At 41.2% G+C, this 24,133-nt stretch overlaps 1 protein-coding gene across 2 annotated transcripts in view; it reads right to left on the minus strand.

The window, feature by feature from the left end:
* Positions 1-15,349: 15,349 nt before the first annotated feature.
* PARG (poly(ADP-ribose) glycohydrolase) overlaps positions 15,350-24,133 on the minus strand; it is a 59,300-nt gene continuing 50,516 nt past the window's right edge. For both annotated transcript variants that reach the window (XM_057371387.1, XM_057371386.1), the window contains exons 16-18: positions 22,794-22,899; positions 19,516-19,644; positions 15,350-18,763 (exon numbers count right to left, since the gene is read on the minus strand). In XM_057371387.1, coding sequence (XP_057227370.1) covers positions 18,591-18,763; positions 19,516-19,644; positions 22,794-22,899 — 408 coding nt within the window. In that variant the 3' untranslated portion in view covers positions 15,350-18,590. The remainder of the gene's footprint in view (positions 18,764-19,515; positions 19,645-22,793; positions 22,900-24,133) is intronic.

A 24,133-nucleotide genomic window follows, 5' to 3' on the forward strand; every position in this document is an offset into this window, starting at 1 on the left:
AGTAATTTTACATTTTTTTTCTTCATAATATGTCTGCCTAAAGAATGTGTACCTTTTTCTTCTAAAAGTTAGTAAGAACCCAGAGCAGAATAACAMAAATTTGTCATGGAGATTGGAAAATAGATGCAAATAACATAATATATAACAGAAACAAAGAGCTTGTAAGTRGTACCAGTCACATCCATCCAGTTTCATTTAAATTTCAAAATGGGGTCAGAGCCATACTTCAAACAGTAACTACTGAATATGCAATCGATAAAAGCATATGGGAGCTATGTCACTCCAGTCAGATTCYAGTTACAGATTAATATGACTCAAAAAACCTGACTCCTTCCTAGTTCTTCCTTCTGCACACACTGCTCTTCAGCAGAGATGTCAGCTGTCAGCAGCTAAACAAACTAGAGACCACCAGCRTGATCATAGACCATCCCAGCCCACTCAGCCTTGAGACTGTCAGTCAGAAATCGGCACCCAGGACAGCAGGCAGGAGTCAGAAAGAGTTAGAACTGTTCCACTTCACTATGTTTCCTAAACCAACCCTGAAATTAAAACAGTGATTGGAACGGGATCAAGCTGAGCTAAGATCAGCCTAAAGGATGGTGTTAATTAAATCCCTACCAGAGGTCAAAAATAAGAAAGAAGCAATGAACCAAAAGAACAACCTGATATTTAATACACCAAAGCACMCTCAAAATGGTGGAAGTAAATAAAAACCCTAAGCAGCTGAAAACTTCTGCAGCTGCTCTGTCTCAAGCAACGACCTAGCTTTCACCTTGGCACTTCCACCTCTAAAAGTGACCACATGTCATGGCCAGTCCAGTGAATTATTCTACCCAGGTTTTTAGAGGGTCATAGAAGCATGTGGAAAACAGACAGATAACAAAGTTTTTATCCATCTTTTCTCAAAATCACTTTTAGTATAAATAAACTGCACATATGAATCAATATCCTCCTGGTATTGCCAGTGCCCTTATTGAGTTTCTTAATACMTGTGAAGCCTTGCTGCCAGTGTTAACAAATGTTCTTTACGGTCTACAGAAGGGCTTGTTAAAAAGCCTGGTCCATATTTCACAAAAATAGTCCTTCATCCACCTCCTGTATTCCACATACAGCTTAATCTTAAAGGTCTTTTTAAGATTGAATAATTCTAATAAAACAAGGCTGACAATGAAAAAAATGGATGAAGACAATGTTTCTCCAAAAGATTGTCATAGATAATTTAAATTAGAGATGCATGGAATATCGTCAGTAAATAAGGCTCCTTCAGGGACATATACCACCACATGCTAAATGTTTCTTTTCCCCCAGCACAGATGTGCCATGCTGTACAGGGATTCCTAATCCTTCATCTAGAAAGTTGACCTGCAGGAGGTTTTCAAGCGGCGCATTTGCCTCAAGGCACACACCGTGAGTCTTGGGCAATGGAGGCACCTCGAGTGCAATAAAATTTAACGGATTTATTACCCTACCCTCGAAAAAAACGCCTTCAGCGTGTACCAGAGGGATAACACCACCACAGACTCGAAGCTATCAACGCCTAAGAGCAAAGGGATCTATCCGGGAAGGTCGGGTCTGTTCTCCGGCGCCTCCCCTCAATGCTAGGACGCGGTGTCCTGGTCACCCTGGCCACCGGGGACCGGAGCCTGCCAGGCTGTCAGGGCGCTCTGGGATGCGACGGGGCTGAGGCATCACCGGAGCCCGGGCCAGGACGGGCCGTCCCCGCTCATCCCGCGCTCCGGGGCCCGGCCCGGCCCTGCCTGCGGCGCGACCCCCCCTCAGCACAGGCGAAAGGCCCCGCCGCGCCGGGGGCCTGCACCGCGGGCGGGCCCGGCCTGGCTCCACCGCCCCCCGCCCCTCCCCGGCGCGGACAGACCTGCGGGGGCTCCGGCGCATCCGCGGCGGGAAGGGCGGGAGGGAGGGAGGGAGGGAGGGACGGAGGGAGGGAAGGAGAGAGGGAGCGCCGCGAGCGTCGGGAGCGGCGGGGCGGACCCTGCACCTGCATCACGTGAGGCGCGCGCGCTGAGGTCACGGCGGGGCGGGGCCGCTGCACCGGCACCACCGCCGGGACACGCCCCCGCCCCGGGACACGCCCATGTACCGGGACACGCCCCCGCCCCTCGGGAAACACCCCCGCCCCTGGGGACACACCCATGAGACACACCCCCGCCCCTCGGGACACGCCCATGAGACATGCCCCTTCCCCTCGGGACACGCTCATGAGACACACCCCCGCCCTCCGGGACACAACCCCGCCCCCGGGGCACGCCCATGAGACACGCCCCCGCCCCTGGGGACACGCGCCCGCCCCTCGGGACACACCCCCGCCCTTGGGGACACGTCCATCCGGATGCGCTCCCCTGCCTTTCAGAGCCCCCCGGCCCCGGCGCCATTGCGGGATCGGTGAGCACAGAAAGCGCTTCGGTGCTCCCGCCACCCAGCGCTCATCAAACGTGTAAATACAGGCGAGAGCATGTTTCCGATGAATACCTGTGACAGGGAACGCCTAACGCAGCCCAGCCGCTGGACATTGCTCGCACCGCTCCTGTGCAGGAGCGACGGAATTTTCACAGGGGACATAGAAAGTGTCCCAAGGGCAGACGCGTTTGCTCTGCGCAATTTGTACATCAAGTAGACCAAATGTAGTGGACTTTGAGAAAATGATAGTATCTAGAAATGAGAAAAGGGTAGTACATAGATACTGGTTGAGGGGTTTTTCAGAGTGAGTTATGTGGCCAAATATAAAATGCAAGACAATACAATCTCAAGTGTTCATTTGCTGGAAGAATTCTTATTTACATCTTTCTAGTTTTCACCTGGATGCCTTCAAACTACATGTCTGTCCATTTTCTCTCATAAATTAGAAATCACATATTTTTTTATTTACCTGTTCTTAATCAAGTTACAACCAAGATCAATAGGCTACAGATATGGTAGAATTGGTATTTAGATAAATATTGACACCATTAAATACATCCCAATGTTTGGTAACTTTCAGGGTAAATAGTAAGATTGATGTGAAAACTGGGCACACCTTAAGAGGGAGAGAGAAAGAGCTATAATTTCCTTTGTGCTAAGGATATAGTRCAAAAAAGAGTTTATCAGGTGGGCAGAAATGGAAAGAAAAAGCCYTGAGAAGGAACACAACAGGCTTTGTCTGGGGTTTTTTCACCTAACGGTCACTCAGATTTTTATGAGGCATACTGGTTGTTACAATTGTTGATTAGAGTAAAATTAACTTCTTCAAGATGAAAAAATGCTTAATCCTCACATAAATACATCAAAAACCTTATTATCATCTCAGCAGTTTTCCTAGCAGCTGTGCACCTTCAGGGGACTGATARATACTGCAGAGCGAGGGTGTGAATGATGTGCTCATGTTTTTGTGCAACAGTGTTCAGTGCAGGGAACAGAAGCAGCAGGGATGGGGCACACGGAGCCCCCCAGTCCAGCCCATCCTTGCTCAGTGCTCCCGGGGAGGGTGGCCCAGCACCCTGCAAAGGGAAATGGGTGCTGARCTGGTACCTGCAGGTGGCCAGATGCTGTGTGAGCCCTCTGGCAAGTGGTGAAACATCGTTAGATGCTGCAGCTACTAATTGAGTCTTAACCTTATTACAAGCAGACAGAAACCATCTTTAGAGCAATCATGTTATGCTGACTGAACATAAATTCAATTAAAGATTATAGTGAGGACAAGCAGACCTCCCCTCCACTTTAGAGGGAAACCCACATGTCAAATCTGATTGTGAATACCATTGCTGTGAGCAGGGTAAATTAAATATGCTTGGAGAGACACTAAGATATTACAAGATATTACAGTATATTTCAAGTGCTTATATTATTCTATTATTCCTGGAAGCCTTTGCCCAATTTCACATTTATGGTTTTTTGGGGTTTTTTTTGTTCTTCACACCATGGGAATTTGTGTGCTTGAAACAGCAAGATTCTGGTTTATTGTACTTTGGAGCAGCTCCCAAATTCTCCAATATTTATTGTGACYGGGCTGTCCCACCAGCCTGCCCCAGCAGCTCTTGGTACTCTGAGCTATTGCCGTGCTGGCTTCTGGTGTCGCTTTGTCACCAGTCTGCACCCCTGAACAGCACCTTCTTGACACTCATCCATTTGCTCTCCAGTGAGCCCATGATGGACAATAAGCTATTTTCTCACAATTCCTGTTTCAATTCTTACAATTTCTATTTACAATTCACATTTACCTGCCCATTTATGTGTCCACTTTTTATGTGTATACTTACCTCTTCCTCCTGCCAGGCAAAAGGAGATCCATACACAGGCTTTGTTTCCTGCGAAACCATCACACTTTGAAATTGGCTGGAATGGAAATATATCAGCAGAAAGAAAACTTTGAAAAAAAAAATAACAATTCCTAGCACACAGAGAGTCAGGTGTGGAAGCTTGCTTTGCCTGGCTCTTCTCATGCCAGCTCCATAGTGAGGAAGTGTTATGSGTACAAAAATTTTGCACTGGAGGAAATGTACAGCACAGGATAGTCAGAACAGTACCCCCGTGCTGTCAGTGTGCAATTGCCTGAAAAACACACTGCCTCACCATGGTTTATATTTCTATTTATCCYTAACTTTTGTAGCAGACCAGTATGAATCTAACAAGTTTGCTTACTTATTTCTGCCTCATTTCTGTCTTAACTCAGGCATGAGTTAACAAAGCTATATCCAACCTGTTTAAACAACGCAAAGCACGTTTTAACGAAGCTGGAACCCAGCTGGTTTTGGAAACTCACCGTGCTGCYAACTGAGGGCACAATGTCCTGTTCCAGGGTATGGTGCTGCAAACCCCTTAATGCCTAGCTCCTGTCTTCCCTTGGGTTTCATACAAGGGTTTTCCTTGGCGGATCAGCAGCCACTTGTAATCAGCAGAGAGTTCCTGCACTTAATTGCTACACACAGCTCTCTCCAACACAGCATGACTTCTCAGTGGGCTTGTTTTTTCAAAGGGTAATCTCATAGGAGGTGGTCTGGGTACAGGATTATTCATAGAAAGACAATCTCATTAATAGCTACCCCCCCCCCCCCGAGATAGATACATTTATATCTTTTAAGCAACTCTTTTTTGTTGTTGGTAATGTAACTCCACTAGAAACAATGTTTACCAGAAGTTCTCTTTAAGCCAGAAATTCCATTTGCCTTTATAAATTCCATTGCCTTTATTTCTCAGTGTGCATATTACACACACAGATTACAAACTAAGAGAAGTTCAGATATAAAGCACCATCTTTTCTCAAAGCAAAGCAGTTTGGAAAATGTAAAACCTGCTGTCATTCTGAGCCTAAAAATAAACACCATGGATGTCACACAGGACTCTGGTTATTATGTTTGTCCAATATTTAAATCTGAGAACTAAAAACCTTTGAGCAACCCAGACCAAACAGCTGCAACAGATGGTTCAGTTGGTTTTCAAAAGAAACACTTTGGGGTGGTTTGCTGCTTTTCCTAGGTAGACATTTCAAGTAAGTGCTAAAACCCTTTTTAATCCCTTTATTTTTTTTTGTCAACAAATAATTTATCAAGCTTTTCTCCCTCCCCAGTCCTACATAAAAGAAGTATTTTAATTACATTTGATACCTCCTGCAGAAAAGTTTACTGAGGGATTTCATATGGGTTATTTCTATTCCCTTTGCTTTCTGAAACTGTAGCTCTGTGTGCCATAAGTTCAGTAATATTCCTGACTTCCCTGAATAAACTTCCCATGGTAAAGGAGACATATGCTGCTGGATGTCTGAGGGACAAAAAAGTCAGTCCCAGTTTCACAGAGCTCCTTGCTTYGGGCAGGTTAAATGTGAGGCAGCAAGGAAAGCCAACAAAAGCATGCTGGGCTGTGCCAACTGAAGCACTGCCAGGAGCTGCAGGGAAGCAATGACTGCCCTTTCCTCAGAGACAGGGATAACCTGGCAGGGGAGAGAGTTCAGCAGGAACACAGAGCCAGCAAAGCCAGGCTCTTCACAGTGCTGCATGGCAGGAGGATGAGAGATGGTGAAATAGAAACGGTTCAATCTAGACACAAGGAAAACTTTTTTCACTCAAAGGATAAAAAACGTTGCAACAGGGATCTAGATATATGGTTCCATCCTCGGAGGCATCGAGACCCAATTGAACAAAGCCTCTGATCTGACTCAGTGTTGATCCTGCTTTGTGCCCGGGATGACCTCCAAGCTTCCTTCAAACCTGACTGAAGCACCTGTTGGTGATTTGTACCAGTTTCACAACAGAAGTAATGTCAAACCTAAGGGTAAGAATGCCACCATTATTTGGCGAACAGACAAACTCATATCCGTAATTTTATATGGATAACAGCTATCTCGGGTTTAATTATTCTCTGTTCTAAAATTTCACACTGTGATGCTCTGGAGAAAACAGGTACGAGTACACAGTGTTTTACTGGAAGACCAACAACACCCAAAACTGCTCCTTGATTTATTCTGGCCAACAGTGATTCAAGTGATTTTATTCTCCAAACATATTTCTGATAGAATCAACCTGCAGGAGCCCACTTGTCTGGCCACAGATCTGTTAGAGAGTGGTAAGCTAGACAATAGAGCCGATTAAAAGTCRGGAAAGCACAACTTCTACTTGGTGGTTTCACAAGTCTTTCCAAAGAAACTAACCCATTACAGGTACAAGAACAAAAGCAACTGTTACTGTAATTATTTCTTTGATACCTCACTGTATTTTCATTAAATTMTTAGAGTAAACAATTAACTACAGTAATACAAAGCAGCGAGTCAATAAGATAYGTAGGTTAAGGAGGAACTCCAGCATACAACATTTATTATAGCTGCTAAATAATGAATTCATATGGAAATTAGCAGGAGCACTAAACTTAATTCGTCCCTCTATTTTAATGGGAGGCTAGTACATTGGCAGGCAAAACAACAAGAAGTCTTCCCACCAACAGKGGAAACAGATCACCACTGGCACTGCAAAAGAGCCTGCCAGCATTTGGCATGATGRCAATGAACAAAAGCACTGCCAACTGCCCTTTCCTTAACCAAGAAAGAATTGAAAATATCTTCTTCTGTTTTACCAGCAGATTAGGAGAAAACTTCAAGCAAAGCGTTTTCAGCATTTGCTTGTATTTCATTAGAGAATCCTAAGGAAAATAGAAAAAGAATTATTTTTGATACCTTTCTTTTGGTTACATCTAAAACACACTGCATTTTGTTAGACTGTCTGTTTAGGTGACAATAAAACATCAAGGTACCCTGACATCATCATACTCAATTGGAAAATTATCCTCATCTCTTTAGAACTATACCACTGACTGTGYTTTCTTCAGGAGGATCTATTTTGATTTTTAATGCTATTTATTCGGATGAAGAAATGTGTAATTATCTTTCCACTTCTTTTGTTTGGAAGAAAATAAGGCAAGACTGTTCTCCATCAGCTAAAACTTCTGGAGAATCTGAGATTTACAGCTCTCACTAGGAACAGGGTTTGCTAATGAAGCTTTTGAAGCCACAGTGGCAGTGTCTGATTGTAATTGCTGAAAGGTGACTCTTGAAGAGCTTTATTTGCACTAATCAACACCACGTTGTGCCTCAAAGCCAGAGTTCCCTTAGAAGAACTGTCCCTACTGAGTTATTCTGCAATAACTAAACAGGCTTTTCTGTTTACTCCTGTTTTTCAGAAGTAAAAACTTACCTGTTTTTCAGTGGGATCCTTTGGAGTTCCACTCCAAACCTGTTGAACAGTTAAAATTTCATCATTTCTTTCTAGCACTGTCCTCTGGCATTCCCAACCCTTTCTCTTCTGGTGCCAGAGCCAAAGGGACCACCTGCAAAAGTATTAATGTAAAATATCCAAGGAATATTGAACCTGATAGACGTAGAGTCACAATAATTTATTTTCCTGATGGTGGCCTTTGAAAACATTACATTGMCAATGCTGAACTCAGCTGGAAAGCATTAGAGAGTGATTCTGCTTCACAGCTGAAGCTACTCTGTGCTTCCTTCATGTTTAGTTGCCAGCAAACCATGAATTGTTTTCCTGTAAAGAGGAAACACCTGAACTGAGTAGACACATGAGCACCTCGGTTACCAAGGTGAGCTTGCTGTTCACGCTTCATGGGAAGTGTTGATCCATTAGCAGCCAYCCATATCACCAAATACACTTTCAGAAAAATAATGTTGCTGCCACAGGAAAAATGCAACAGTTCACTGCAAACTTGCCCTCCATGTGTAGTTTTGTGCTTGTTTCATCGACTTGGAATAAACTGTTCCAACTTTGCTCTAAATTCCTTTCGGAATAATTTGCTGTGCAGTCCATGCTGTCACATTATAGAGATTCCCCCTATTTTACAAAGTCCTCACCCATTGATAGCTCACTGAATTATTCTGATGTTTATTAACACAAGGCAGTTGTGGAGCTCAGGACACAGCATCATAACAGTGTCCAGCTCTCCAGCCTCTGCAGGCCAGTTACCAGTGGATGTCTGGAACTGTGCTTGTGTCACTCAGGTGGAAAAGGGTATTTCTACAGCTACATTTGAAGACATTTTGAGGTGCATGGAATCCTAGTCTGATGAATCATAATATCACCTTGAATGCACAGAACACTACATGAAGAACAACATCATTAAGTGAAAGGCAGGACCYACAGTGAGATGACTTTTGGCTGTAATGATGCTGGGTTTGGAGTTTTAGTGCTATTGCTGTGGCAGACTAAGGCAATTACAGATGTTGCCTTAACAAACAGACCTTTCCTGCATAGACCCATTCCCTGGATGTGCATAGCGCCTGTGGGAGGCTGTCACTGAAGCCAATTACAGAAAAATATTGAAAAGCCTGTAAAGGTGTCTGGCAAGTGAGAAATAAATCCTACCTGTCACTCCTTAATCCAGCTAGCAAATCATGATCCTCAGTCATCACCACCTCGGACCGTGTAGCACGAGAAGGATGTAGCTACGAAGAGCAAGGACTGCATGTCACTTTGGGGACTGTGATTAGCCCAAGCCTTAAGTAAATGAGTTTGGATCTGGCAGTTCAGTCAATATTCTAAAGCCACTAAGCATGGCTGGCACACGCTGTCACCAGCGGCGCTCCGCCTGTGACAGGAGCTTAGCGGGAGCGAGCCCCGCGGTGAGTTACGGCTCCTCCCTCAGACAGGGTGAAGCTCTCGGGCCAGGCTGAGCTCATCGGCCACACGCTGCTGAGGAGCGTCAGCCCGCAACACAAACACACAAACAGAAGGCAAGCACCCGTGTAAACAAAGAGGCTTTTACAAGGAATTCACAGCTTCTCAAGCGTGGGACAAAACACACGCGGCTGTCACCCACCAGGACCGGTTTGTGCAGTGTGTTTGACCTCGGCAAGGAAACGGTGCTGCCTGTGTCTGCTGGGCACTGGCWGAGCAAGGGACACTCAGGAGGGGTCCCTCAGCTTCTCATTTCACCCCACAACAGAGAATTTTCCCTGCCTGGGTGCATTACCCGTACTCGTTTTTGGAAAAGCTCTAAGACAGAAGCTACAAACTACAACATTATGATACTTAGGCCACTAACTGCTGCTTGTGTTATGTCTCAGCCCTGGAGAAGTATTAATGTAGCAGAGAATACCTGGAGTTATTTGCTATTTCACGACGCTGGTTATTGTGATCCATCCATTCCTGTGTTGCATCATCCAATAAAACATTGGCCAAGTATCATTAGAGATCAGAGCTCTAAGTCAGATTCAATTCCCTGAAGACACAGTTCTGTCAGGTCACCGCCACAGGAATTTTCAGAACAGCAAAGCCTTCCCTGCTCATTTAAATATATAAATGCCTTATTTTGGTCATAACCATCTTTCATCTTTCATAAACATCTTTCATCTTTCCAATTTTACATTGGACTGTAACATTAACCAATCTCAGAGGAATTTATTAACATTTTGAGGCTCTCAAGGTCACATGTAATCAAGATTTGGGGCAAAAAGAAGGGGACATTTGTATAAAGCAAACAGAAATTTGATTAGCCTTAAAAACCTTCCAACTCCAAACAAAGGGTCAAAGCCTTTCCTAGTAAGCAAAGGGGGTGCCTGCTGTCAGTCAGTGAAAAAAAACCCTTCCAAAACTGACATGCAGAAGGTGCAGGTTCATCTGAGGGTTTCCAGCTCTCATGCCCGTGACTGGAAACAATTTTAAGACTTCAAAAACTTTAAAACAAAACCAACACCCCCCCCCCCCAAAAAAAAAAAAAAAAAAAAAAAAAAAAAAAATCAGTCAAAAAATTTAGAGCCACAGATGCCAAAGTCATATGACTTTAGGAGGTACTTAGTCGTCATTAGAAACATCCTGTCCTCATGATTGCTCACAATCAAGGAGTCCAATTTCAGATAAGGAAAAAAAAGCTCCAAATCTGTTGCATTTTAAATTCAATCTGCTGGGCTTGGCTGCTGGTTTTTGTGTACCTGGAATTGGCAGAATGAGGGAGGGGTGGACTCAATCAATCAAGAAATTGTCATCACAAACAGTAAAGTCGAAATGCCACTTAGCTGAGATGTACTATGTGGATGAATTAGAAGCCTTCTTTTCTCAAGGTTGTGGTATGTTCAGTCCATATCCAGAAGACACTGATTGTAATTTTTCTCACCGTTCTCCTCAAAATGCGAAAGTTCTGTTTTTCCACAGAATGTAGAATCAAGCATCCTTTCACTCCTGACCCACATTTGCTGCAGGTCATTTAGTTATGAATGAAAATGCCACTTTATTTATATGAGTTCCGTTTATGACAGAGATTAAGTTATGAAATTTGTTCTCCTGGCATCTTATTAATACTGCTCTGCAGTAAAATTCCTCAGGCAACAGGCGAAATAATGACTTAAAACTGCAATAAGATAATTAACAATGCAGGCATTTTGAAGATAGAGTTAGCTATGGATTCGAAAATGCAATTTTTAGGACCTTATCCTTTATATAAAAGGGTATGAAACACTTACAATTACCTTAATTTATTTTCATGACATTTTGGTTCGGATCCAATCAATTCTTACTACATTAAAGAAAATATTGTCATTATTCAATAACAGGATTTAGCTATTCACAGCAATTTTCTTAACCTTTGATTTTGAAAAGGTACATCTTCAAATCTTAGCAAAATTAACTTCACACCATGATGAARCACTTTGATCTATACAGTGCCTTTATTGCATCTGGTATGCCAAGATGCTTTGATGGATGAAAAAGAATGAGCAAATTCAGCACTTCCCATCAACTTCCATCTGAAAGCCAAGTTGTACATGTGCAAAGGAGCCAAGTCCTCACTGATGCTAGGCCATGGAAGAGCGTTCTTCTGAAGCAGGTGTCATAAACTACATCTAAATCTTAAGTGGAYACAATTTATTTATTGAGTTGATTTAGCTCCCTCCCTTTTCAAAYGGAAGTAAACAAAACTTCTCTCTGCTTAGTGATAATACAGATCAGTATCATTAACTTTCCTAAGTGTCCTTTCATAGGCAGCACCTGATGTAGAAACAGCACAAGAGATTAATTTAACAAATGTGTTCTCTTTGTGAGTGGAGCAGCTTAAACTCCTGGGAAAAGATCTGTGACAAAGTGCTCTTCTCCCTGGTCAGTTCTGCAAGGCCAGTAGTGCCAGAGGGGACACCCTGCCTTCTCTATACGTGGATTCAGTTCCTCACTGGTATTTTTCTCATTCCCAATTCTAAAGTTGCAAGATTCTGGACATGTAAAGTGCTCAACTTYGTCATTTCCACACAGAGCTCCAAAACAGACATGATTCACTCGGACACTTATGGTCAGAGCTCACATTGGTGTTTTCAGAGAAACATCACCTTTCTTTTTTTCTCCCTGGTAAGCAAAGCAAGACTGYTGTCAGTACCCAGGCAGGACAGTCTTCCACAAGTGAAAAACATCAATCAAACACCATACAGGTGTTTCTTTTTGGACACCAACAGGAGATGGCAACCCAGCAAACAGGAACACAGAAACAAAAATCAGTTGCTTCCTGAAAGTATTTTCTGCCTTGTTTGGAAAGATCTGCAAACTTTGAAGCTAAAGGCTAACTGGGAACATAATCCCTGCCCCCCTTACAGCTGGTCTTGATGATGCTTTCTGAGAGAATCTAAGCATCACATTTAAAGAGTGACTGACTACCTAAGATTACTGTTATAAATGTGAAAATATAGAAGTTTGCCCCTGATTCTGTCTTTGCTTTCCTGGTTTATTTTTTTAACAGGTACTATTAGTAATATCTGAGAATAAAAGTAACTGTTCCCCAACAATCAAAATAATTTTCTATCTCCATTGAATGTAAAAAAAGGGTGAAAGCACTGTCTTTAAGCAAGGTGATTGCAGYTTCCCCCTGTAGCCTCCTGGCCGAGTCCTCCACACTGAAAAGATGTCAGATGCTCAATAGCCTTTACAGAGCACACCCAGACAGGATTTACAGGAGTTTAATTCTTCACAGGCTCCAGATACTGCTCTGAGTGTAACCTGCAGTTTACATAGAACCTAGCAAACATATTTCCAGGCAAAAACACCCATAATGCCTGCAATATTTAGCTAAGGTCAGACACATTTAAAAAGTGATGACATGGATATACTGAAACAAACAGTTTGGAATGTGTCATTAATGCCTTCCTACAAAACTAGCCTTGGAATGGAAGTTCAGGATTTGCACAGGCATATAGCATAGGATGCCAACACACATATATATGTATGTCTTGGATCCAAACTGGTAACATCTTGTTTCTTGTTAACTCTAAAAATGGACTTTTAAAACAAACCTGCCTCACTGGTCCTTTGTTCCCTTCCTGTTTAGCAAATGCAGCTTTTACCTGTGCAGAATCTCACTTTGATAACACCAATTRCAAAAGGAAGCAGCTGTAGTAGGCATGAAAGTTCCAATCATTTGCAGAAGGCATCTCTAAAAACCAAAGAAAAAAAGATATTATTGAACTGGGCCTTCCAGCTGAAAATAACTTGAGACCCAGGACAGACAAAGCCTCTGTGGAAAGTTCTGTACAGAGAAAGCAGGTTCTTACTGCATCTTACATGAATTTTCCAAGAGATTTACACAAAACAAGGCTTATCACTTAGGCAGAAGCAGATGAAACTTTGCAGTTATCTTACCAAACCAGGCATTCTCTTACTATTTTACACCAAATGAAGAAATTTCCTCATTGTACTCCATTTCTCTAAAAATCTGAACAAAGCAGTCTTCTTAGATATGCAAGGATGGAAAAAAAAAGGGCAAAAAAATCTCGTATCTTTAATACAACCTTTTCAATTTACTATTAATTACTGAATAAAAGCCACAGGAAAAAAATCAGCTCAAGATTTTCTTGGGTTTAGGCACAACAGCTGTGCAAAGAGTTTTCAGTACAATCCATCCGAGAGGAGAGCTGACTGCAAAAGGCTGAGGTGTGTGAACTGTGGATATCTTCCAGCCATCAAGAACAGCCAGTTTGTAAAGCCAGTGCAATCCCAGTGTCTCTCTCTCTAGGTTCCTGTCCCCTGCTTCCCAGATTTACAGCTGATAAGCTGCACTATCAATGATCCACACTCCAGTGGTTCATGCCAGCCTCTTTACAGCTCCTTCAGTGCATGTGCATAGACAGCACAGAGTGCACACCCCCCAACCATTCCCAACAGTGTCCCACAGTGTCACCAAGAGGACCTGGAACACACCAGTGCCTCCTTYAGCTGCAGACCGAGTGCCACTTAGCAGGACCACACAATGAAACCCTGGCTGACAGCTCAGCTCAGCAGAAATTGATGGTATTGCTGTAATGGAGTTATCAGTGACAAATACCTCCTATGCTACTTCCAGGTCACACTCACTTAAGCAATGATAAATGAGCATGAAACACTGTTAGCACAAAACAAGACCATAAATACTCAATTCTGCATTTAAAAAACCCAACACTTTCAGACAGCTGTTGCATCTTGCAGTCTCCATGATTTTATGGATGTTCTGACTCTTGTCACAGAGTTGCCACAAAACAGCAAAAGATGACTTCATGCAAATATTAAAAAGAAAAAAAAAAAGAATAATAAACCCGAGTCACCCACCCAGAGCAAACACTGCATCACCCTACACTGGCTAATATACAATTACCTCAGTGAACCTGAGAGAGCTTGTAACAGCTTTTGGAATCCCAAGGTCTGACATCCATCTGTCCATCCTTCTGTCAGAGAAAGCTGCTCAGGATGAGAGGATGCAGACTGTCTGAACAAAAACATCAAAAGTTGTGAAAATCAGATGTCTAGGACTCCTCTATCCAAACACTAACATAGGTGGGAAAACCATGGAGAAAACCAGGAAAAGTCCATGGTGAAGCAGCCCTTGCAATTGTGCTTTATCCCCAGGGTTATCTCCATCTTAAAAGAATTAATAAAGTGTATTCCTGAGGGTGTTTGCTGGTTACAGTGAGACCAGTGACAGYTTGGGACAGGAGAGACTGGCAGCTGCTTCTGCTGTGCAGCAGCACAACRTGAGCATTCTGCCTCCCCTGCACCTGGGATTTCCAAGGTACAYCATGAAGGGAATCGACCCTTCTCTCCCTACCCAGGTGTCACACAACCAAAGCCCGTCACCCCAACCCAKCCAGCACTTAGCCAAACACTGCCTGTGGAGCGTGGGACCCTTTGGCCATTTCCATGAGCAGAGTTATCTGAGCACAGTGCAGGGAACTCCCTGCTCAGCCATGACCCACCTGCTCATTCCTGCTCCCCCAGATGTGTCAGTCACTGTCTTTGCTCCCACTGCTGCTGTTTGATGGACAAAATCCTTTAGAACCAGCACTGCAATCTTCATAAGCACAGCTACATAGAAAATCTCAGGAGAAATCACATCATATTTTAATCCTAATTTTCTGTAATGCTAAAAAAATAATTCCTTACTGTCTTAAAATAACATTTTGGAAAAAGTTTGAAATGGYTTTATTTAGGAGGATTTCAGCCCCACTCTTACAAAACATATAAACCCTTATACAACATGTTAATTATTTCTATATTTGGGGGGGCGTTATTTGCTTTTATTTAGTGACACTTCCTTCATGAAATTCAATAACTTGAATAATCCAATATTTACTTGCTTACCAAATACTTGGGAACACCAGAATATCTGCACATGGCCACACACACAAATGAAACTTCACACTCATGTTGACACCTTTCCAGTTTACAGTAGTTAATTGCTTTTTACACTGCTATGCAAACAGAAGCAACCACCACAATATGGTACAGGAAGAATAAATTTCTCAGCTCTCAGTGTCAATTCATTGCTAGAACTATCTGCAGTTTTGTGTCCTGTGCATTCAAATGTGCTGGAATTCTTCTGTCCTGGAAAGTACATTACGTGACAAATTACACAACATTACTTCAGTCAGAATTTTTTAATTGTATTCCTACAAAATTATGTAAACATTAGCATACAGATCCAGAAAAATCAATACAATATAATGGTGCATAAACTGTAAGTTTAGAAGAATGTCAGAACACTTCAACAGTTTATAAATTAATATATACAGTATTGGATACTCCTCATCAGATAAGAAAACCTCAAAACTGAGTAATTTGGGTGCAAGAGCTGAGGAACAATAGAAGTGCTCAGACACCAAACTTGACCATGAGGCAACATTGCAACCGACAYGACTGCCTGTTGTTGTTTCATACTAAGCATTCAATTTAGCTGCTAAAAAGTACAAAACAAAAGTTTTGGTAGGAAGTTTATTTTTATTGGAAACCATATAGCAAACATCCTTAAAATAATAAAAAAATCTCAAACCCAGAATACTCCATCACCAGGTTTCTGGAAGAGTGAAACTGAAGCTTTCTAGGCTGCACAAGGAGATCATTGGCATCTCCATTCCACGCTACTTCCCCCAGAGCACCAAAGGCATCACCAGCTAAAGGAAACATTTCAGGTAGTTTGGAAATGGTGAGTGGTGGGTGTGAGGGAAAAAGAAAGATGCAGAGCACTTTTTGGCTGACATGCAGCAATYTGGACAGTTCAGCTCTTTACTGAATTAGAACATCATGGGAATGTAACACCATTGTTAACTAATTCTGGGCTATTTTGTTTAAAAAAAAAACCCCAAACAATCAACAACAACAAAATAATCTTCAGCCTGCCTGTGATGAAAGTCATATTCAAAGCATTCTTACAATGTTGCCCTTTACAAGATCAGGAACACACTATAGAATGCAGGATATATCACTATTTCAGACAAAGGAGTTATTTTCCTTTATTCTTATCCATACAAGCATAATTCACAGGAGAAAAAGGTACGGTAAACATATCCTAATGAATGATCTCAATCAAAAGGYATTCTTCCCCATATTAGAAAATGCTCAGTATCACTGACACTAGAGACTGCATAAAAAGACTAAGATTATCCTGGAAGCACTTGACACTGCAAGATCTCTTTTAACTGCATACCTGTARTGCTAGCCAGAAAATCTCTCCAAAGTACAATTCTTCTGTTTCTAGAGTTGAAGTAGAATTTCATTCCATCATATTTTGGTACATTTTTCATACCTGACCAATCACTTCTCACAATGACAACTAATATTGCACTAMTGAAGAAGTATTCATATATAGTAAAGGGGAGGTAATATCTAGCCACCTAAAGCTTTTTGTTATTTTTTTTTCCAGTTGTTTAGGAACAAATTCTGTTCATCTCTTCTGTAGGAGATCCTGAGTAATAAGGTGAAGAAGGTTTGGCAGATAGCACCAGTTTTCCATCACTTGTCATAATTCACAGGGTACATCTATCATYGGCAATGCATCTAGAAGCACTATCCTACTTGAACCTAAATGCCCAAATAAGAACTMATAAAACAGTTAGACCTACTACCAGAATCTGAGCCAACGCTGAAACACCAGGAGCAAGAGAAAAGATTTCTGCTAAATCTGAGGACACAAGTTGCAAACACAGAAAAATGCTTGAAATTTTAGCCAAAATCTTTTCCTTATAATGGATRGGGGTGGAGAAAACTATAGCTGGTGGGAAGAACAGGAAGAAACCTCGTGTCCATCACTTCCCGAGTAACACACCTGCAAGTTGTGCTCTTAGAATTAATGCCAAGACACAGCACCCTGAAGGTGTTTATAAACCCAAGCTCTTTGCCACTGCTTCTCCCAGAGCAGCTCAAGCAGTGAGTGATTTATTCTAAGCCAGACTGCCAACAGCTTCCAGCATTTAATTACAGTGGTGTGTTTGAGGTTTGGAGAAGTTTTATCTGACATAACTCAAAAGGATTCATTGATTAAAAGACTTAGGTCACTACATTTTCTGCTGCAGTTTTTACTTGTATTGCTAATTCATAATAGCAACTATGACAGACAAAAAAAATCTAACACAGAAGAGGTTAAACTTAGGAATCTGGGCTGAAACTTAAACTGGGCTTAAACTACTAATAGACAAAAGTCTCACTGGATTTGCCCTGTACATAGACCTGAAAAWGTTTTATCACAGATGTATCTGCAGTTTTGTGTAAACTACTAATGTACTACGGCAACACTAATTTGGTATTGACAGACAGTAAAAMCACTGGTTTTACACGTTTTGCCAACTCTTCACTGTTATTCCCATGTCTAAAGTGACACAGGCAAAAACTCCTAACAAGACCTCATGTTCTTATCTGTAGCCTGCAGATTTTCCTCCTACTGATATGTGCTTTGTTTCCTCACTCATGTATCCCATGGGGATGTTACACTCACAGATATACACACTGAGATAAGGGAGAACTGATATGACAATATAAACATAACTAGCAGACCTTAACTCAAATATTGCCAGCAGCACTCAACCTTGAGTAACTTCCAATAGAGTGACGTGTCTAAGACCTTGTTCAATGTGGTAACAGATAGCACCAACAAAATGGTATCGAAGAGTTTCAAGARAAAATCTTTACCTCTGCTTCCTGCTTTGGTCACATTCCTGGTTTTCGCATTCTCATTGCTTTTTCTCTACTTCTTTATGTTAGCTTTTATGTCTGATTTGGTAAAGATCACGCAGTTTTGAAATGTTCTTGGCTCCTCCAGAACTTTTCCATTTTAACTACTTATTAAAAAAATAGATTAGACCTAGGATATTCTAAGGTGAATGAAAACTTTGGTAAGAACACTGATGGTACCTTGGCAGTCTTAGGGATAATGACAATTTTCAGTAAGAGCAATCATTAAAATGTTTCTCTCTAACATCATCCCAGGAATTAAATGGCTGGCAGTCGGTACTCCAGCTCTAAGCATCCACGAGAAATCTACACATGAGCTCTGAAAAATGAAGGCAAAGAAGTATAGGGAAATCTGAAGTTTTTCAGAAATTTCAAGTTAAATACACGTGTACCAAAATATTCTACTTAACAAGGTATAATGCAAACAAGACTTACAAAAAAATGTTTTCTGTACGCACATGAACAAGGTTTTCATGTATGAAACCATCAAACAAACAAATCTCATCTCTCAAAGGTGTTTGTGGGGTTTTTAGTTTGGGTGTTATACATAACTACCAATGCAGTCAATATAAATTAAGCCAGCTCATTCATTATGTCCAGCAATTCACACAATATACCAGTGGGAGGAGATAAACATTATTCTGATCACATACATATATTTTAATCTTCAAAACACAACCCTTTTTCTTCATCCTCATCATCATCATCAGTAGAATCTGCATAGGACTCAATGGTGTTGTATATGAAAGAGTACAGCTTGACATCTGGTCCTGAAGTAGAACAGTTTCTGCATTGTTCATTGTAGTATCTCAGCAACAGCCTATAAATGTCCCCTTCAAAAACCAAAACGAAATCATTAAACACCATGTAAGAACATGGGAAATGAGCAATGTATGGTGCAAGGCAAGGCTAGAAATGCACATGAACCTTGAGACAGTAGCTAGGAACTGTCTAAATGGGCAGTGACAGTGGAGGCAGATGACTGCATAATGGGAATGTTTGCAGGTTGTTCAGAACAYAGGATGGGCTCCCTAAACTTCCTGCACAAGCTATCCCAGCATTAGGCTTGCRTACACATTACTTACAAATGTGCTGCCAATTACCCAGCTTTATGCTTCTGTCCCAGAAGCTACAAGACATTTCACAATTACAATATGACAATGGACACACTGCTTTTCTTGTATTGCTACTGAATAACCCATCAGACCACATCTTGCAGGATCAGGACAGAACCACTAGAAGACAAATTTGTATCGAGAATACCTAAGCAACTCTTCCCTTTTCGAAACATCAATGAGTTATATATTGAAAGCTTTTCAAATCTTCTACCTACCACATGTACCTGCATTTTTCTACAGCATAATTCCCAAGTGAATTAGAAAAACATACTAGAAGTCTTCTAACCGATTAGTACTGTGCAGTTGATCCCAAATCAGAGAGTTTCCCATTCTGAAAACGGGTACAAATAAACTGAGACCCATTTGCTTGTGTTTAGGATTTGGTGACAAGAATTTATATTGGAAAAGTTCTACTTATAGAGATGGTTATGCCTCTTTTCTGCACACAAAGATTTTTTTTTGCTCACCAATAGTTTGGCCCTTCTCACAGAGAAAAGTATGCATGCTGTAAATGTCCCGCATCAGCTCCACATCTCCAAAGGTAAAATAAACAATATCACGTCCAGCCTCAGCAGCTGCCAATATCTGAATTAAGGCTGAAACAATGAAAAAAGATTACACAAGAACACAGGATAAAACAATTGCAGAAGGAAAAAAGCACAGCCTAAGTTTACAGCAAACTATCATAGCATCCATTTCCACGTGGATGCTGCAAAGCAGTACAAACAATGGATAGGTAAGTAATACTTCCACTTTTTAAATAAAGAATGCTGGGCACTGCAAGTCAAGAGTGTTGAAGCATTCTGCTAAAACTGTTAGTGACATCCACCCTTACTTTCCAGATAAACAGTGTGCTTAAACTGAGAGGGGTTTATTTTGGTCCATGTCTGCCTCCAAGCAGCACACAGCCAATAAATGCCTGTGACAGCCTAAGGCAGCAGAGCAGCACCTTCCATCCTGGTTTGAGYTGCATGTATAGCCAGAGACAGTGGGGTAAAAAGCATCCATGGGCACTTGGCAATTTATATTCTGTGCCACCTGTCAGAAGGAATGGAGCCAACCCTTTCACTAGGTAAGCTATGGAAAGTGGGAGCTGACCCACTTTCTAGCTTCCAGAGATGTATGGTTCTGCAGCCTCATTCTGCACAATTKAAGGTGTCCATCATACCTACAACAGAAATATGCAGCATGGAGTACGATGGCTTAYTCTGACCTATGAGGGTGATGTCAGCAATGCAATTCACATTATTTAACCTCCCACTTCCTGTCAAACTCATTGGTCCAAGCTGCATCCCAAGTTCTGCCAACAGCTAACATTACAATATAGACAGACTTGGTTCTGCTATATGTAAAAGGAAGAAAAATGTTTCCTATCTTGGAAACAGTTTTTTGAAGATTCACCTTGAGAACTCATCTGAGGTATAGATCAATAGTGCAGCTGAGCCAGGCGAATGAGCCACWGCAATTGGAAAAAGTAGCCCTGGTCCACTTCTCACCCAGCTCCTGACTTTCCTGCAGCTCATCAGACATCATTGTGCCAATTCCATTCACCAAACTGGCAGAAAAGTTATAGATGAAGAATAAAAGCTGTTTTCTGCTAGAACAGCAGCTGAATTGGCTGAGTGAAAGGTTTGCTAAGAGCCAGAGCTGAGGCAAGGGTGGGCACCAGACCACAGAGCCAAGAACAACAAAGGGGGAGTAGAAACAATTAGGGGGAGAAGRAAAACCAGGACCCTTCTAGGCAGCACTAAACTTACAAGAGTGCAGCTTTTTCACCAGCCAGCACTGCCAGGCTGGAGTGCCACAGAGGTGTGTAATGAATCACAGGTTCATTTCAGGGAACTAAACAGTCCAAACAATGGACCCCAGCAACTATTTCATCTGCTGCAGCTTGTCTTACTTCATAGCCTGTTGGTGCAGCTCTGATATTAATTCTTTTCCTACTCAATAAGTAGAGTTGATTGAAATGTGATTAATATTGTCTTTGTAAAGATTGATTTTAAATACAACAGTGTACATAGTGCATTACCACCTGCTAGTGGAAACTAAATAGAAAGCTGTTCAGAGCTCAGCTCAAGAATCTTTCACATTTTTAAAGAGAGACCTATTAAAACACTGCATTCTTTAATCAAAAAAAATCCTCTTGTAAACCCRTAGCCAGAATTATAAATTACACGATTCACATGTGAAATTAATCTCTATCTGGGAATGATATTTTAATTAAACTACTGAACCAGCTGTGGATTTAGTAAAGCTTCAGTAGTTCAGCTTTTAAAGAGTCTAATTAACTAGCTTGCATATGGGAACAGAACCTAATGAATCTTATTATCCATTCCAAACAAACAATGCAGTTTCACTTTACAAGGTATTAAAAATACCCTAYTGTTTATTTTGAATTGCTATGGATCTTATGAAACAAGGATCAAAATTTCTGTCCAGAACCAGACTTCACAATCTTCTGGACATTAATGATACACAATACCTTAGGAAATTTCCGTGCTACTGATACAGAAAGAAGCATCACAGGAAGAGCAATAGAGGCTCTGGTAACGGGGTCTAGAAGGATCTGAGCTCTCTTGTCCCTTGCACCCAGCTGATGTGACCCCCCCTTAACTTCTGGATTTGCACCTGAAGGAATGGCTGTACTGACATCCCTTCTTCTACATCAAAAAATATACATGGGATATTACAGATTCAAGACCCTATGCAAATTAAAGTCTTTATTAAACCTTCCTAACATAAATCAAGTATAATCAGATCCTACAATAAATACTGGTCCTGATATTGATGAGATATGCATCTGGCAGCCTAATTTCGCTAATGGAAATCAAAAAACAATTGCCAGGAACTCAGTAAGCATTGAGRAAAAAATAGATGGTTTAAGAATTAAGCACATTGAGAAAGAAAACTAATGAAGCTGGTAGCCTGATGACTGCCTCAATGTAGATATCTAAAGCTGTTCTGAAAAGCAAATTTYAAATACTCTCCAAATGTTTGGAAACAACAACAAAAAAAAGGATTTCTATTTAGAATTATATGAACCACGATATGAATTTACATGTCAGGATCCATCAGTTGTTGAATTGACAGGAAAGGTCTTAAATGAATGTAGGCATGAGATATGTGCTGAATTATAAATACTCTAATAAATATAAAAGAACATGAGAAAGTGAGTGATATAGCAGGCAAGTCAGGAAAGAAAGCAGCATGTCTGAGTGACTGGAAACCTCTCTGGCACACAGCAATATATCAAGGAGGAAAACTAAACATTAAGCATTGCCAGCAAATTTGTGAAGCCTTGCAAATTACCAGGTACTTTAAACAGCTTTGCAGAGATATGAATTTCAGGCAGAATCTAAAAAGACAGCTCYAGAAAGGTCAATTGATTTATAAGACTGACAACTGCAATGAACATGTTCTTCTCTGAACTGAAGCTGCATGTTTGGAAGGTTTCAGTGCTACAAGTCCTTGCAAACCCAGCATTTCACCATCACAGCTTACCTCAAACTTTAAACTGAAAAAAGCATAAAGAAGAGAGTACAATGCTTTTTTATTGTTTAAGGCCAAATTACTCACAGCCTAAAGATCAACAMTAATGAACCAATTCTACAGAATGCCATTTCTTGGCAAAAAAAATATTAATTCGAACAAAAGCAAAAAATGTACTTGAACAAAAACACGTGGCCAAGGATGAAAATATAAGTTATTTGATTAATCTTAACATTAACTAATTGCTACAATTTACCTTTTAATCGGGARTCCCCTCCAAAGGCACCACATCCCCAGTTTCCTGTGGCTATTGCAGAGAGATGTTGAGGTGGAACGTTGGGTCGAGAGAAGCCACAGTAGGCCTGCATGCAGACAAGAGTCAGACATGAATTTGACAGGCAACCTGACGTGATACTTTCAAACAATAAGATGATAACAATCATCAGTATTGTCTTCTAGCAAGGCCAACTTCAAACTTCTTTAATATACCATTAGTCTTCCTTTAAATTTAACATCAATAAAAAAAAAAAATTAAGGCAGGAAGACTTTCGCCTTATTTAGACCCAAGTTAAAAATTATGAGAGATGCTGAGCCTCAGGCATTTAATCACAGCTTCATGAAACTTCAGGATAGCCTGAATGGATAATTAACTCGGATTTAAAATTTTCTTTAAATACCAATCAGTCCTCATAAAACWTCAGCCAAACCAACATTATAAAAGTTGCAGTGATCTAGCACAATTTATTTTAAAAATCTCAACCAAATCAAAAAATTGAAAATTGTAGGCAAATCGTAAGTTCACTGAWGTAAGTAATCAGAATTTTGTAATATGATATCAGTGACGTTTACAAATTCTACTTAGCTGTCTTTTTTAGGGCTAATTTCATTACCAACCATGAAGAAACGAGCCGATGAATGTTACTTTAGCCAAGATGCTAAGGTTTTACAACTAATTTAAATCAGTCCTTCAGCACTGTACATCATTTTGAGGAGGTATATTCCCTTTCCAGCTGAGAATTAGGGCGGTGTGCTCCTATGTTTGAATTTATTTAAAATACATCCTATAATATTCTATACCCTCCTGTACTGCAGAAAGCAGAAGGCTTTAGCCACAGTAGCACTGAGCTCTTATATTCAACATCCAAGCAAAAGCAGAGAACCACTGCATCTGCAAATGCAGAAGCACACTAAGGAGACTCATTAGCACATTTTGATCCCAAAATTAGCACATGAGTAGAGTATAACTGAATTGGCATTCTTGTACTCCACTGCCCAGGGAAAACAGCACTGGCTCTGCTAGAACAGGCCACACAGCTCTCGTTATCTATGCCTTACACTGGCCATGCAAGGCCCTAATTCTGCCCCATTAACCTTATTAACTTAACAAAATCTGCTTTGTGAACTGGAGACTGATTCCAGACACAGCATGTTAGGAGATAAAATTTGTGCATGGGATAACAGCAAAGGCCTTGAAATGTTGGCACAGGTTGAAAGTTAAGGTCTCATTACCATAAACAACTCACTGATAGCAATTACTAGTCACTGAAAAAGTACATCCTTAAAAGCTGGGAGAAGACTGCTTTAGCTTCAACAAGC

The sequence above is a fragment of the Malurus melanocephalus genome, unplaced genomic scaffold (genome assembly GCF_030028575.1).
Source record: "Malurus melanocephalus ecotype Western Australia unplaced genomic scaffold, MMel_1.1 scaffold_146, whole genome shotgun sequence".
Taxonomy (NCBI): Eukaryota; Metazoa; Chordata; class Aves; order Passeriformes; family Maluridae; genus Malurus; species Malurus melanocephalus.